The following is a 17,406-nucleotide window of genomic DNA, read 5'->3' on the forward strand; positions in this document are numbered from 1 at the left end:
TAACTGAATCCACTTTCCCTTCTTCCCTTTTTTCCCCTCTCTCCTCCTTGATGAAGGAACAAAGTTCCGAAAGCTAGGAATGTAAATTTTCAGTTCTGTTTTATGTGTATCTATCGGCTGTACTGAGCTGAGGTAAGTACTGGCCAGCCCCTCTACATATTAAAAGTAGGATAAAGGTTTTGTTGCACTACCTTGTGGTGCTCTTGCTTGGACATTAGTTTCAGACATCTACTCCTCACTGATTACATATCTTCTGTTTGCTGTGTTGTTCTAAATCCAATCATTTACATATTTTATTATTCTGCACATCCACATTTTTATCTCATGTTCAGTTTGTATTTAACATTTTTCACAATCCGATGTGGTATCACCATAAATACTACCACCTAAAAGGTTTTGGAACCCACAAAGAAAGCAAACAAAACATCAAAAAGTGAACAATGATTGTAGTGTCCATGCTGTTCCTTTAGCTTAGCAATCAGTGTCAACAAAAGTAGTCATATTCTATCAGTAATATCAGTTTGCTGTAAAAGTGTGGAGCACATTTTCTGCTTGTGTCCTCTAGTTGTGCACACATTCTTGAGTTCCTTCTTGAATGCTAGAACTGCTGGTACTCTATTCCACTTTTATGGGATACATTGTAACTTTTGAGATCGTCAGTAAACAACTGTTACTGGAGTGGTCAGGTCAGTTAAGCTAATGTGGAGTCTTCCTGTAGCAAAATACTTTAATGGATTTCAGCATCACAGTGTATGTACTGTTTCAAGGTCTATGTAATGATTGAAAGGAAAGAATTGGCATGACCATCTGTGAAACTATTTTTGGCAGCAGCGATCGGAATAAACTTTTGTTTTGATACATGTATCAGATTTTGACTTTTTTGTTATCCCCTTTGTACGACCAAATATTCATATGGCATAATATGTATCACATCAGGCAGGGGGGGTTACCTTCGTAGTCTCAGATGTTATTGAATTTAGCATATGTTAAAATTCAGGAGTAAGTAAAAAACACACTTTTTTTTCAGTTCTGTTTTATGTGTATCTATCGGCTGTACTGAGCTGAGGTAAGTACTGGCCAGCCCCTCTACATATTAAAAGTAGGATAAAGGTTTTGTTGCACTACCTTGTGGTGCTCTTGCTTGGACATTAGTTTCAGACATCTACTCCTCACTGATTACATATCTTCTGTTTGCTGTGTTGTTCTAAATCCAAGTTTCACACTTTTTTTTGTTTTCGACAAAAAAATTCCTGCTCCAAGATACAGGCCTCCCAAGATGATGCTGCAAACACTATTTTGAAGATGACAATTCTGGAAATTTTTTAAAATGCTGTATCTCTGCAACAGTTCGAATTATTTTATTAGAGGTTTTTTTAAGAAAGAAAAGAAAAAGATAATTGCTTTGTGATTACAATGATATCCTCCTTTTGGACATATCTGTCAAAGTTCTGTTACTGGCGCCTTTGAATTTTTTTTTATAATTTACAGAAAATTATTACTATTATTTTTTTTTTTTTTTCAAAATGCCGATCCAGAAAAGTTAGATTTTTTTCTGTTGATTAGTGCCATGTAGTACTATATTCACTGTGAAGGAGAGCTTCCACTTCTAAGTTGGACAGGTTGTATTTTAAAAAGTCTTCTCTCTCTCTCTTTCTTTCTCTCTCTTTTTTTAAAAAAAAAAAAACTTTCAAGGGTATTGTATGTCTTCACTGAAGTTGTCACTTTGTTGAAATTTCTTGTCAGTTTCTTTGTTGTGGTTGTTCATTGTAGGTTTCTGTATTGTAGTTGTTCAGTGCTAATTTGTTTACTGAAGAGGCTTCCAAGAAATCTGAGACCATCTAGTGAGTTCTGTGTTTTCGTGAGGAATTTGCCAGTTGACACAGTTGCAGTGTGTTTTGTGAGGAGAACTGTTTGAAATGTCTCCTGACTGGGGCCACAGGAGAGTGAAGTATGCTGACTATTTGCATGTCCATAAAAGAGTGATATTATTTACATTTTATGTCCTTCATTGGACCACTCTGGTGGGAAAACCATATCTTAATGGGTTAGGAGGAAATGCCAACCCAAAACCCTGAACATCTAGGGTTGTGCCTGTGTGGTTAACAACCGTAGTTGTAAATCTGAGCTTGCTCCACCCAAGGTTAACTACCTTCGAAAGTCAACCATGAAAAGGTCTTTTAGGAAAAGAGTGACAAAAAAAAAGGACTTTGTTCAGGTTGGGAATAAGTGTTCTCATTTGAAGACTCTGTTTCAGAGTGAAGATGTTTCCAGTGATGACTTTTTGTGTTCTAAATATTTTGACAGAATAACAACAATGACAGTATCTGAACAAGGTGAAGCCTCCCATAGTGCAGATTTTGCAACAATAGAGGAAGAATTAAATACCCTGAATCAATCGGCTACAGAGGTAGGTGTTAGTCCTGTCAAGAAAACGTGGTCATTGAAGTAGAGTCATAAGCTCCATGCATCGAGAAAGCCCAGAGAAATTGCTAAAGCTACGGATGAATACCCTACAGCAAAACTAACCACACTCTTCAAAGTAGAAGTTCCATTTTCAGAAGAAAATTAACCAAAGCACTCTTTCACCTCTTGGCAGGAATTTTTCACAAATATCAATTCAGCTGTTGAATACTGGACATCCTACAGTGAAAATGTGCAAGTTTTAACTATTATTCCAGAGACTTTTCAAAGAAAACAATTTTGAACCATGTTCCATCAGTATCAAAGTACATGGTAGACAAATCAAGAAATGTGAGGTCTGTAAAAGGAGTCTTTGAAAGACGAGATCCCTATTACAGTCATGCTGTAGAAGCAGCTCAAGTTCAAATATTGCAGTCATTTTATCTGGGAAAATAAATGGGACTGTTCTTGCCAGAGTGCCAGTGCACTACTACCTAAATGGGTAGTTCCACACCCACCTAGATATGTGTGTTTATGTGTGTACTGTGCGAATTTTGAACTTTGTGTGGTAATTTTGAACTTTGTGTGGTAACTTTGAAGAACTTACTGGAGCACGTGACATGTGACACCTTGATTGGGTGTGTGAAGTCATTAGTAGTCTGTGACGTAGAGCAAGAGACTAGCTTGATTCAAGAATGTGGTGACTGTCCTGGAAAGGGATGACTGTCTTTACAGACACTTGCCCCGGAAGATGTAGCAGATAACTCTGCATAAATTACATAGGTGGCATGACAGGAAAATAAATGAATTAAGAAAACTGTTGCCCTTGTCAGTTTCATTCATGAACTTGGTAAATGGTCAGTGAAAGCAGTAACACACCAGCATCTGAAGAAATTGCAACTACGCCACCTTGTAGGAATGAAAGGGTGTGTACAGGCTGAAGAAGTATATTCAATGCTTCACTGTGATTTTGCTGAGAACTGGTCTGTAATTCTCCCACAAGAAGAACAATGTCATATTTTCAAAACAAGACTAAAAGTGTTGCAGTTATAAAAGATGACACAGGACATGACTTAGCACATGCTTTGCTGCAATGTGCAAAATTCTTCAACTGCAAACAGGGGCAGAGAACATCATTATTTCTGATGGTGCTCCGAATCATTTTAAAAATTGTTTTCAGGTGTTTGAATTGAGTAAGTCATTTTTGCCAACTGACTGGGTATACAGTGCTGCTGGTCACAGGAAGGGGCTTTGTGATGTTCTAGGAGGCCTGCTGAAGCACCAAGCTACAAAACATAATCTTTCCAGACCAAATACAGCTGTAATTCAGAATGGTGAGAATTTTATGAGAGTCGTGAAATCTTACACATCAACAGCCCTCATTCTTTTGTCCAAAGAGGAAATTGAAGAATTCCGTGAGCAGAAAAAAGAACAACAGTCCAAACAAACTACTCCTGTGAAAGGAATTCAGAAGACACATTTTTGGACTCATATTGCATGCATTTTAAAGAGCAAGAAAGAAGAAATTTCCTTTGTTCAGCCAACACTTCAGAAACAGCACGATAATATTCAGATTCACAACCTGAGAAGGGGGATGTTTGTGGCGTGTGTGTATGACTGTGACTGGTGGATTGCAGAGATTATAGACACCAGTTATGAGTTAAACGATATTGTAGTGAACTTTGTGCTACCACATAGACCAGCTGCTGGATGTAGGTTTCCAGCTGAAGGACGGGACAGCAACAATGCCATCAGTGCTCACTTCCTGTTCACAATGTTTTGAAGATTTTAAGTGCTCCGGTTCCTATTTGTTCAACAGGAAGGCATCACTCTATATCAAAGGAAGATTCTGAAGCTCTGGAACACATTTTTAGTTCATTGACTGGATAATTTCAGTACAAAACACAGTGCACAGAAATTGTATAAATTGACCTTTCACATAAATTTTGAAACCATTTAAAAAGCTTGAAAAATGAGTCTCTTACTCATCTTTCAAAACTGAAATTATGTTAAATAAGACCAAGTTTTGATTTTTATGAACCTGTTATGTGATAATGTAATAAAACAGGTTTAATGTATGGCAAAAATTTCAATTGTTTATAAAACCTGTTCAATCTAAAAGTGGAAGCTGTCCTTTTCAGGGAATGTAGAACTATATGGTACTAATCAACTGGAAAAAAATTTGTGTGGATTGACATTTTGAAAAAAATAATAATAATAATAATAAAAAATCCATAAATTATAAAAAAAGTTGAGAATGCTATAGTAAAAGAACTTTGAGAGGTAAGCCCAAATGGAGAATTTCTTTGTAATCATAAAGCAATTATCTTTCAAATTAAGAAAGCCAACAAAATATCTAGAACTCTTCCAGAGATACGGCATTTAAAAATTTTTCCAATATTCACATCTTCAAAATGGTATGTGCAGTGGGTGTTTGGAGGGCTGTGTCTCTAAGCAGAAATTTTTTTGGAGAAAACAAAACAAAAAATACATATTCCCTAGTTAGACCTTCATTTTAACGTATGCTAAATTCAATAACATCAGAGACTATGAAGGTAAAATTTTTCCCTAGCCTGCCTGAATTAATATGGACTATGCCCTGTGATGATGATGATGATGATGATGTGATAACAGTTCAGTAGATGAGCTTTTGCTTTCCAAATTCTATACTGCCCTGCCATAAAACAGTAACTACACTCATTTTGTTTGAGTTCAGTTCCATTTGTCTGTAGTGCTATGGCTCATTTGGATTTAGTAATGCAGCTTCCGACACTATAATAAAAACCTTTTCTATATCATTGTTAAATCTATTTTTTTCACTGTTATCTGTTGATACTTCCTAATATTAATCTTAAAATGTGTGTTACAGATCCTCCCCATTTTCCATTCTCTCTCTCACACACACACACACACACACACACACACACACACACACACAGAGAGAGAGAGAGAGAGAGAGAGAGAGAGAGAGAGAGAGAGAGAAGGTGTGGAGGTTAATGGGCAAGAGCTAGAGCGTGGATAATATGGAAATATGAGGACAGAGAAAGTCACCTAGATGCTGCTGGGATGTTTGTATCTTACACACAACACAAGGATGTGGTTGGGAAGATGTTAAGAGAAAAGATAACAAGTGTACTTAGGCATACAAGTGTACCAGGAATGGAGTGTGGGAGGTGGTGAAGGACATGAGTGTACCGTGAGTATCAGGAATCCAATAAAACGCCAAATCTCTGGCATCGCTGTAGCTGGAAAAAGATCCTGCAAGAACACGACCGACGATGACTAAAGAGAATTGCTCAGTGTGATATAAGTGCAACCATTCCACAAATTGCTGCAGATTTCAGTGCAGGGCCATCAACAATTCTCGAAGGCCTCCTTGTGTACCCTTGATGACTGCATGACAGGAAGCTTTATGCGTCGCCTTGGCCCGTCAACACCGACACTGAACTGTTGATGATTGAAACGAGACTCGTCCGACCAAGCAACATGTTTCCAAATTTTATCAAGCGGATGGACATTTACGGGTATGGAGACAAATGTTACGAATTCATGGACCCTACATATCATCAGGGAACTGTTCAAGCTGGTGGAGCTCTGTAATTGTGTAGTGTGTGCAGCTGAGGCAATGCAGGACCCCTGATGCATCTAGATATGACTCTGTCAGGTGACACGTATGTAAGCATCCTGTCTCATCACCTGCATCCACTCGTGTTCATTGTGAATTCTGCCAGACTTGGGCAATTCCAGTGGGACAAAGGGACACCCCACACATCCAGAATCACTCCATAGTGGCTCCAGGAACACTCTTCTGAGTTTAAACACTTCTGCTGGCCACCAAACTCCCCAGAAATGAACATTATTGAGCATATTTGGGATGCCTTTCAAGTGCTGTTCAGAAGAGATCTCCACTCCCTTCATACTCTTACGTATTTATCCCCCTTCATACTCTTACGGATTTATGGACAGCCCTGGATTCATGGTGTCAATTCCCTCCAGCTCTACTTAAGACATTAGTCAAGCCCACGCCATGTCATGTTGCAGCACTTCTGCGTGCTTGCAGGGGCCCTACATGATATTAGGCGGGTATACGAGTTTGTTTGGCTCTTCAGTGTAATAAAACTACTAGAAGTTGTGACCACTCTTCATCAGGTGGAAGGACAGAGAAGGTAACATAGCACTGTCTACAAAATGATCAGTTACATCTCAATATGTAGAGCTCTGTTAGGTGGAAGAAGGGGAAAAATATTTGACTGAAGAAGGGAGAATGAGGATTGACGCCACGTGTGACTAATTTTGGTACAGACCTGTGTAAGAGAGACTATGAAATCACGATTTCTCGGAGCTACAAGAGCTCAAGCTAGATCCTTGACATATCACAAAATTGAAGTTCAGGTAGTTATTTGTTTCTTCTTCACATTTTAACTACGGGATAGATTTTAAGCAGTAAAAAATGGTATGAAGGTAAAAGAAATGAACACTTCTAATTTCAGATAATACAGTACATTCAGTGTAGTAATTTTAAGTTCTGTTTCTGGATTATTTTGCGTTTCTCACACAGATATTCATAGTGTGTCTGAAAGAACCTTTTTAAAAATGAGTATAAGCTTAACTTGCCATGCAGTATGATAGGAGCCTGTCTAGAAAACAAGTTGTATTAAACATGAGTTTACTATGTCTAAAGGGTGTATTTTAATTCAGTTTCATTGGTAGCTTGTGAAATTGTAAAACAGTTGCTTGTGAAGTTGGTGTATAGAAGTAGTAAATGCATTGCTACACATTAAAGAGTTAAACAAGTAATAATACTTCTTTCTTCAAGGAGAATGTCCTGTCAGCACGCATCTCAGCTCCAGGCAGCCCCAGTAAGAAGCTACTACTGGAGAAGAATGGACCATTAACAGCTCGACGTGATTCAAAAAGCAGCGTTGAAGATGACGGTGGAAGATTATCCTCACAGTTGTTAGTGTGTACTGCTAGTAGTACATGTCCTGTACATAATCCAAGGCAGAATGTTGTGTGGAGTTTCTACTGTCGTGAAGAAGATATAGGAGACCTTATAAGAAGCCTTAATCGTCGAGGCATCCGGGAGAGTGAATTGCGGCAGAATCTAATACACGAACAGCCATATATTGTGGAGAATTTTCCTCGCTGCCCTACACACAAGTTGAATCCTTCATATGTAAGAACCACCATTCTTTATTTCTGTGTTACAGGTAACTTGTAAGTGTTGTGTCAGAAACAGAATTTTAATTTATCACGAAGTAAATGAATATTTATATAAAAAAAAGGTATATAACTTAGTTCGGATTGACATTTTAATATAAGAATGTCGATACAAATAGTGAATGATATGATATCGAGCATTTCCACCTTAATTTTGTATAATATTTGTTAATAGGTGGATGTAAATGAAGCACTGGCCCAAAGGAAACCTGTCAGAAATGTTACAAAATATGACGACACAAATCTTAGCTTTCCGCCTGGAACACCTATAATTGAAATTTTTGAACTTTATGTCAGAGACTGCATTCTGGAACTAGAGGAAAAGATTCATCTTGGTGGTCTGGGAGCATTGAAGGTATCACCATTTGCATTCAGCATGCAGTAATGTGACCATTTAAGCAGAACAGAGATACAATGGTGTAGCTGCCTTTAATAATTGATAGTAAACATTTGTTTCATTTTCGATTGCAGGTACCACGTCAAGAGTGGAGAACAGCACTTCTTGAAAGAAAATATGACAACATACCAAGAGCAGGAGATAGAAATAAAGTGTGGAATGACAAAAGAGTAAGATGTTTAATTTTAGTTCACTTATTTCGATTATTATTGTGGGCAATTGTATCTTGTACCTTAAGTGATCAAATATATTTCTTGTTACAGAATGATCAGATCAGTAATACTCCAGTTGAGAAAATCATTAAATATGAAGGTAAGTCAGTATCTTATATGTCTGTTTTCAGTAGCAGCTTGTGAGCCCAGAATCTTGTGCAATAATGTAAAATAGCAATCAAAATTGCCTCATGGACACAATTTTATTGTTTGCAGTAGCTGTTTGTAACAGAGCCTGACCTCCCTTATTATTGTTCTCATTACTTTCCTACATATCTTTCCCATGCTTTTGTATCTCATTACACCAAAACTGCTTGGTTATATGAATACAGATATTGAAAATGGCCTTCAAATTGTCAGAGGAGGACATAATTGAATACACAGAACATCTGCAGAGAGTTTCAGAGCTTGCAGTGTGTTTCAGAACAGGAATCCAAATATACTCTAATTGAAAGACAACTAGAAACTGGCAGTGACCATTATATTCCAGGCTGTGCTGAATAAAGTGACATTAATTGTGATGTGGGCAGATAAGTTTCAGCAGTCACAGATATCTCACCAAGACAAACACTTCCATCCAATCAAGCATATCATTGAGGAAGGGGTGAAATTCAGTTACCTTCACTTCTTTTTCCAATCCAAAATTGAGAAAAGTATAGGTGACTTGGGATAGTGGTCGCCTTTACTTCTAAGTCATTAACTTGGGGTTATATCTTGAATGCGTATGGAAGACTACAAAAGCAAACTGTCATATCAGGAAAAAGGACCAGTGCAACTTGCAAAGAGGATCATCAAAATTTGTAGGACTGCTAATTCCTGGCAGCTGTTCCTAGATGTCACAACACTAGAACATATAAATTGTGCACAGAGACCACCAATGTCCATAGGGAATGTGGAAACAACAGTATTTGTTTTTTCTCTTTCAGGGCTAGTTGCATTTGTTACACCTCTGTATGCCTGTGGTTGAAACACGTGGACTGCAGGTTGTTCATCATAGAATCTCCTACATGGAATTTCCATTGCTTAATCTAAAACGAGATTTTGAAATTAATTTTTGTGCTTTGGTGTCTGGGCGCAAAGGTAAATAAGACAAAACAGTCAAGTTTCTTTTGGTGTCAGGAATTTGGAATCATTTCATTGAAATTTGTTCCTTGCACAATCTGGAACAAAACGTCACATGTACAGTTCTTTACCACTAAGGCCACATGCAGATTTACACATAATAAATTTGTCATTAGATTTGAGTTAGCATCAGATGTAGACATCAAATAAATATCTGTTGAACCAATTTTCATGCCTGGGAAAGGATGAACATCAACTAGAAGATCAAACCCTTTCTAAATAGGTGATCGTGAGATTTCTGGCATCATCCCTGAGAAGTGGAAGGGATCTGAAAACAGGTGTTTCCACGCCATTGTTTTGGCCATAGTACTAAAGAATTAGCTTATAAGCTTAGTGGAGTGCAGTGGGCCATTCAAGAAGGGTGATACCGAAATCAGTAAGAGTGTCAAAAGCGTCACTCTATTAAACTGCCATGGTGAACAGAGAAGACTCAGACTTGTCCATGTATCAAAGCAAGGAAAACAAAATTGTTTTTGTTCTCAGTTTGCTACATCTAAATGTAGTAATTTGGACTGACTCAAGAGTTTTGCAGAAACTGTAAAATTCTGCAATAAAATGAAATATAGGGCAGATAATACTGGACCAGACGGCTAGAAAATATTCAGTGAAAGCAACTAGCAGAGATGGAGGTGATCAATACCACATACGTAGGACTTCACCCAAAGAGGTGCCTGGTTTCTGTAGAGAGCATTTATGGGGAGGTTATTGGCTGTAAGTAACTCCTACAGAACTTTAGGGAAGAATTAAGAGACCAGCTGTTTTGAAAAATAGGTGCCAAAAAATGTTCTGCTGTAGTCAGTCCCAAAATGAATCCAAACACAAATAAAAATGACCTTAAATGAAATTTGTACTCTGGCTCGAAAAAGGAATTCTCCCTAGGTTAGCAAGTTTTCTTTCATTTTGTGTGTACCTATTGACAACTCAGTACTTCTGCTTTTTGGTGAGTGGTCTCCTTTAAGCCAGCTACAATTTTATTGCTGCCATGATTTTAGGTATATAAAAAGTCTTGTGGTTCTAGTGTTAAAAAAATATGTGTAGTATGTAGAGGAACTGGGGCTCAAGTTTAAAGAAATAGTTGACACTTCACTGAATAGGTATGTACCCAGTTCATAATGGGAGGGACCATCCATGGTACACAATCACTGAAAAGAAACTTCTAAAGAAACAGACTATTCTCCTGTGCTGAAAATATGGTTCGGATTGTAGTTGTTCTGAGTGATTAAAACATTCAAATCACATTTACAGTCAACAGTCTTACAAAATATCTGTTAATTCTATGTAATTAAAGCTTAAAAATCATTAAACATAAAGATTTGGTCACATGATCGAAAACGCTGTGTTACTGGCTGACACTCTGGTGGATGTCACAGACTAGGAGTAAGACAAAGCTCTGTGCATGTTACAGGAGTGTGAGACGAAGTTACTGGGTTTTTACATACTTTTTCTGCAAATGGTTTAGCCATTTAGTGATGATTTTTAAGTAACAGTAGAAAGGAATTTAATGAATGCTGATAGTGGAAACTGTATGAAAGTTTATGCATTTTTTGCCCCACTCATTTGGAGTGGTAATACGTGCCAGGACGGAGACTCTCTTTCTGCTCCCTCCAACATCATTAAACTCACTCAAAACTTAGGAATTGTAGAACTTCTGTGAATGGGTCTATATCTTATTTCTAGATTGTCAACTACATAAGATGATGAAACTTCAAAAATCTTAAACGATATGGATCCTAGCTGGACAGTATGAAGATTTTTTTAAAAAAAAAAAAAAAAAAGTTTCTAATAAAGTAAAGATTTTGGCCACATTAATTAGAAAATATCTTTTTAAATGTGACGTGTGGACAGCTATTGCTAATGCAAGCGCATGAAAATGCCAAGGAAAACACAATAATACTCGTTTCTAATCAGTGTGGTGAAGTTTTGTAATTGTGATTTGGTTTTCATATGAAGGACTGTTGATTTGTTTTACAACTAAGTAAAAATATTTTTTGCCGGTTGGATTCGAACCAGCGACCTATTGATATCATCTAATATTCGATAGTCCAACGGTCTTATCAACCGAGCTAACAAATAATGTGCAAGGAAGCAGGTATAATGATAATTTTTACTAAGAATTTAATGTTGTTGAATGATAATATACTACTTCGTAACAGTGCGAAAGTCTGTCTCGGAGGTAAATTAATGTTAACTTCATCAGAGTGCAAGACATCGTTAAGCAAGAGAACTTGGATATTGATATGGCGGCATTTTGCCAGTACAGTGTGATAATCTTTTATGTGCCTCCTGGTTCTTTGGAACACTCAGAAACAAACAATTTTTCAACAGTTTTTACAGTGTGATACTACGCATCATTTGTAATTTGTTTTCCAAAATGTGAATTCCAAAACAAGACATCACTGAGAATTAGCATTATGACAGTAGCAGCAGTGAGCTAGCCAGTAACAACATGGGCATCACATGCCTTGAATGGAACGTTTTAGCGGGCTTTCAAATTATTTGAATTTCATTTCTGTTTTTATAAAAGAGTACTGAAATTCAGGAGGGGGAAAAAGCATGTTATGAGCATAAAACGATATAATTAACCATTTAAGACTGTTTCCAGAAAACAGTTGAATGCCCTATAGAAGTATAGATAGAAGAGTTGCTGAATGAAATTTATAATGAAGTACTGTCTGAAAGAAGCTGCGTAAATAGTCAGTCAGATCTTGATAAGATTTCAAAATGGTGCAGAGATTGGCAACATGCTTTAAATGCTCAGAAATAAGATCGTGGACTTCACAAAATGAGAAAATGACTATAATATCGATGAGTCATATTTGGAATCGGCCAACGCATACGAATATCTGGGTGTAACGCTTTGCAGAAATATGAAATGGAATGATCACACCGGCTCATCATACATAAAGCAAGTGATAGGGCAGTGCAGTCAGTCTAGAAAGGTAATTGCTTACAAATCGCTTGTGCAGCCCATTCTTGAATATTCCCAAAGTGTGTGGGAAACGTACCCCAATAGTACGAACGGTGGATATTGAACACAAACAGAGGAGAACAGTGCGAATGGTCACAGGTTTGTTTGACCCATGGGATGAGTGTCACAGGGATGTTGAACTGAACTGGCAGAGTCTTGAAGACAGCTGTAAACTATGCTGAGAAAGTCTACTAACAAAGTATCGAGAACTGGCTTTAAATGACGACTCTTGGAATATACTACAATCCCCTACGTAGCACTCGCATATGGATTTTGAATACGTGGATTGTGAGTACAAAATTAGAATAATTACAGCATGCACAGAGACATTCAAACCCTCATTCTTTCCATGCTCCAGACATGAATCGAACGAGAAGAAACCGTAATAACTGGTACAGTGGGTGTACCCTCTGCCATGCACTTATGCAGTTTGCAGAGCGTAGGTGTAGATGTAAGATTTAGGAGTGCTTGTTATACCTATACCCCGTGGCACCTGTCAGGCAACTCTTTAAAGAACTTCTGTCTCCAGTGATCTCATCAACAAGTTATTAAAACCTAATTCTCCTCTTAATAAAGAAATATTCTACAACCTGTTTCCAGATTGCCTTTCAAGCTACTCTACTCAAAGATCATAGCATCATCAGTATACGCAACCATAGCTGTGACTGATTCATGTGTTTATAGCTTTCTTAGAAATGTACCCATCATTAATGACCCCAGAACACATGACCAATAATGGATCATTGTGGACAGGATTTAGTGAATGTTACCTCTCTTTACAATTAAGTTGATCTTGAGGTTAAACTTCCTCAGGAGGTCAAAAAATGTTGGCCACCAACAGGTAGTCACAAATAAAATATAAGAAAACAGCTCCGATGAATCCTATTACAACAGTATCCATTTTATACAATTTGTTGAGGCTGCAGAACAGCACACACAAGAAATTTTAGCAATATAATGTTCTTATGGTCACCATGTATTTGTATTGACGTTTCTTACTATAGTAACATTCTCTATCAATGATCCTTTTGTAAAACCAAACTGATTCTTTGTTCTGCTGTTTGTTACAGAATAGTTTTTCAGGCTCTTTTGCTAAAACAGCCTGTAGGACCTTTCCTCACATTCAAATTTAAATGATGTTTGCCTTTTTCCTACACTATTGGTATTCTGCCCAGTAATAAATGTGCATTGTACAGCTAACATAAGTAAGAGATAATTTACACATGAAGAGCTTGCTGTACTTTTACAGGAATCCTATTTGAACCAGATAATTTGTTCTTCTGTTTCAGTATTACCCCCTCTACGTAGGTACTCTACTACCAGAATATACCTCCTGCTTGTGTTATACAGTCTTCCATGGTAATTATTACCAGCCTTTTCAATATTATCTGGGAACCCAACATTACTTGATAATTGAGCCCATTTTAGCCAGTTCTGCTATATTTACATTAGCTCTTTTTTAATGTTAACATTATTTTTGGTGATTTTATTTTCTGGAGGAAAATTTTGTGTGGTATTCCCCTGTGGATCAAGACATAATATCTGTGCCACAAACAACTCCCAGCTATCCATTCTTAGTGATCACAAGTTTTCTTGGAACTCTTGCCTCAGATTCCTGTAGCTTTTCTAGCAAAATTTTCTTCGGTTTTTGATCTTTGACCTGAATCTTCTGAGGCCTGCCTTGCGTGTAGTTTGTTTGCTCAAACAAGTATGTCCAATAGCCAAATTGTCAGTTGCATTGCTGCTTGTATTATTCTGACTTGATCTTTTGCGTTTTTGTGTGCATTATCCTGCACTTCTCAGTTGGTAGTACGTGGCCTTCCTCAGGTTTTATAGTATTTGTTGATTTGTATCCTTTCTTCAGCACCTATTCCTACATGTGTTCAGAAGCGGAGAGTATTACACTTGTAATGACACCTTACTTCACAGTGTTGAACCATTTTAGCTGCATGCTTGTTTACTATTCTGTTATCTATGTTGTACTGTCCACTGGCTCAGCCTTCATACTTGGGCCGATTCCCACACATATTAGCCATCTCCTTGTTAAGCTCCATGATTATTGTAAGTATTTTAGGCCTAATTTGGCCTCCACTATAGTGAAGACCTCTCACTGTAGAGAGTAGAAGCACTCTTTGATCAAGGTGACTGATATTTTTAACCCTTGACCAGTTGGCCAGCCCAGACTGCATAAATATCGAAACACTCGCACATCAGGTGTCGCCCAACAAACTTCAATTCGCTATAACTCGTTTGTTGGAGCTCCCACTGCTGGATGCCTTGAAGTGAAGTGTTCTGTCATCTGTCAGCAAGCAAATAACTATGAGGAAGTACATTTGTCATGCATACCACTATTGTCTTGTTTTCACGTTTCTAGTTCACTCCAAAAATCTGAAGGTGGTTTGCAGAACCATAACAACAAAAATGGTGAATTTACTTAATAATCCTAAAGCGATGTTGGAGATATTGGATGAAAGTAAGAGTGATTTGAGCAAAGACAACAGCTACTGTAATTTACAAAACATTGACAGTGGAATGTACAGAAATTGATAGAGATGAATGTGCTGAGTTTGCAAGTAAAACATTGACAACTAGCCCTCTTCTGATGGATGGTGAAAATGCGGAAATCAACTGGACTTTGCAAAACCCAATTTCACTGTTGTGAACAGATTCAAACCCCTCTTCAGTGTCCTAATGAGGTATTGGATCTTTCATGTTATTTTTTTACCCATGAACTGATAAAAGAGGTAACAAAAATACAAATATAATTTTGAATATGGGCGTGAATCCTAAGCCCAATATTCAGAATTACTTCACTGAAGAATGGACACAGAAGTGTTCATTTTATAAAGATGCATTCAGTTGAGAAAGATTTTTCAAATTTTTTGGATGCTCCCTGCTGGACTAACTGAAGACGACAATGAAAAGTAACAAGTTTAGAGAAATTTGCATTTCAGGAACACACATAAGCATTGATGAGAGTACTATTGGTTTAGTGTGTTACAATCCGAATAGGCCAAAAAAGTGGGGCATGAGGGTTTATGTTTTGGCTGACAAATAACATATATTGTGGAATTTGAACTATACTTTGGAGAGACAACTACACATACATTGTTAGGACAGGAACCTCATTTATGAATAGGATAGTTATGGATTTGTGTGGCAAATTTACAAATGTTACTGGTAATGCCAGCGGTTACTATCTCTATGTGGATAGATTCTACACCGGGTATGATTTTGCTATGCAGCTGCTGGCCATAGGCCATTACATAACTGGTACGATTCAACAGAACAGAACAGGAAAGGATTACCAATTGAATTGACCAAGAAGAAATTGAAGTTGAAATAGCATGAAGTTGCTGCCTACAGGAAGGATGACAAAGTAATGGCATTCGTGTGGAAAGACAAACGCAGTGTTGTCATGCTAAGTACTTGGTTCAATACTGAAACTATGCTGATGACAAGAATGGCCAAAAAGAAAAACGGAGAGGAGCTGTTCCTGAAGCCTAAAGTCATTTGTGACGATAATAAAACATAGCTGTAGTGAATATACTTGACCAGTGTTTTGTGTCCTACAGCTTCATTAGGAAGTAAAAAAGTGGTGATGTTAGATGTTTATATTGCTATTGTAGGTAACAGTAGTCAATAGCTTCATTCTGCGCAATCTGGCTGCTACTTGCAAGTAGAAACTCAAATTGAGCCGCAAGAAATACAGAGTGGCACTCCTGAAAGCTATGGTTGGAAATGTATGGAACACAAGCAGAAGAAAGAGGGGAAGTCCATCTACTCGTACTTTTGATGACAAGGAGGGAGAATCAAAACAGCTATCTTTCATTGAAAATTGTAACGGTAAGGATTGTGCTATTTGCAGTAACTGGAGAGTAAAAGGGGGTACTCGTAGAAAGGAAACTTTACTGCTGCAACATGTGTTCCAGAAAACCAGGACTCCATCTGGGTAAGTGCTTTGGAAAGTACGATGCTTTGAAGAAATGTGGGCCTAAATGACAAAATACATTAATTGAAAGACAGAACATGACATTTTCAGTGTTATAATGTACGTGTAATTCATTGTTAAGGTTAATTCCCCCTTATGGGGAATTTAATGTTACCATTAAAACCTCTCAGATGTTCGCTGCTTTTCTTCTTCCTCTCTTCTGCCCACTTCTTTCCTGTTTTCTTCTGTTTGAGCGTTTGCTGAAATTTGTTCTCTGATTCCCCCCCTCTCCCCCCTGTATTTCCTCCGTCTTGTCATCTCATTTGTGGAGAGGTTCAGTTTTTGGACGTCTTCCATGGTTTCCTATATCCAGTTGATTTTCACTGCAGTTGTCACCGTGTTCTTGGTTAGTCTGTTTTCATTGATCCTATGTATGTGCCCATAGTGCTTTGCCCTTCTTTTCCTGATGTTCTTTGTAATTACCTCTGTCCGTTGACACAGTTCTTTTGTTGGTATCTCTATCCAAATCCCCTCCTTCTGAACTGGCCCATAGATCTTTCTCAGTATTTTCTCACTCATGTTTTTCCATCCACGCGGACCGTGACAAGATGCCTCAGGTGGCGCAGCTACCCCGCGCAGTGGCTATGGCTCGTTTTACCCTGTGTATTCTGTACTGTTCCAAGTCAAAGTGGTTCTCATCTGAGAATCATGTTTCCTGTATTGTCAGAATTTTGATACTGAATTTATCCTTGGTGTTTTTCAGTTGTTTCAATATACCTGGTTTGAGTAGTGTGTTCGTGTTGAGTGTTCCCATGTAAAATATTCCCTTAGTCTTTAGGGTTTTTGAGAAGCTCCGAAGCTTCTGTTCATGACATGCCTTATCCTCTGAAATCCAATGATCAGGACTATTACTGACTGGAGCTCAGGGTAGTGGATTCTTTCCCAATGTTCTGTCGTGATTATTGATTCGTGTTGAGGTTTTAACTGTGAAATCCAAAGGATCTTTCATAATTTTTACTGTAGTTTTGAGTTCCAGAAGATTCAATCACAGCTGAGCTCACAAAACCAATAGATGCTGACCATAGTACTGGACATATCTAGATTTTGGGGTTTCCCTATAATGCAGTACAGGGCATCTGACAGGGTGCTGATGTCC

At 37.8% G+C, this 17,406-nt stretch overlaps 1 protein-coding gene across 2 annotated transcripts in view; it reads left to right on the top strand.

The window, feature by feature from the left end:
• LOC124613551 (bromodomain adjacent to zinc finger domain protein 1A) overlaps positions 1-17,406 on the top strand; it is a 161,424-nt gene that overhangs the window by 74,574 nt on the left and 69,444 nt on the right. For both annotated transcript variants that reach the window (XM_047142263.1, XM_047142264.1), the window contains 4 exons: positions 7,217-7,576; positions 7,796-7,975; positions 8,092-8,187; positions 8,281-8,329. In XM_047142263.1, the coding sequence (XP_046998219.1) occupies positions 7,217-7,576; positions 7,796-7,975; positions 8,092-8,187; positions 8,281-8,329 (685 nt within the window). The remainder of the gene's footprint in view (positions 1-7,216; positions 7,577-7,795; positions 7,976-8,091; positions 8,188-8,280; positions 8,330-17,406) is intronic.

This window comes from Schistocerca americana, chromosome 4 (assembly GCF_021461395.2).
Source record: "Schistocerca americana isolate TAMUIC-IGC-003095 chromosome 4, iqSchAmer2.1, whole genome shotgun sequence".
NCBI classification, from domain to species: domain Eukaryota; kingdom Metazoa; phylum Arthropoda; class Insecta; order Orthoptera; family Acrididae; genus Schistocerca; species Schistocerca americana.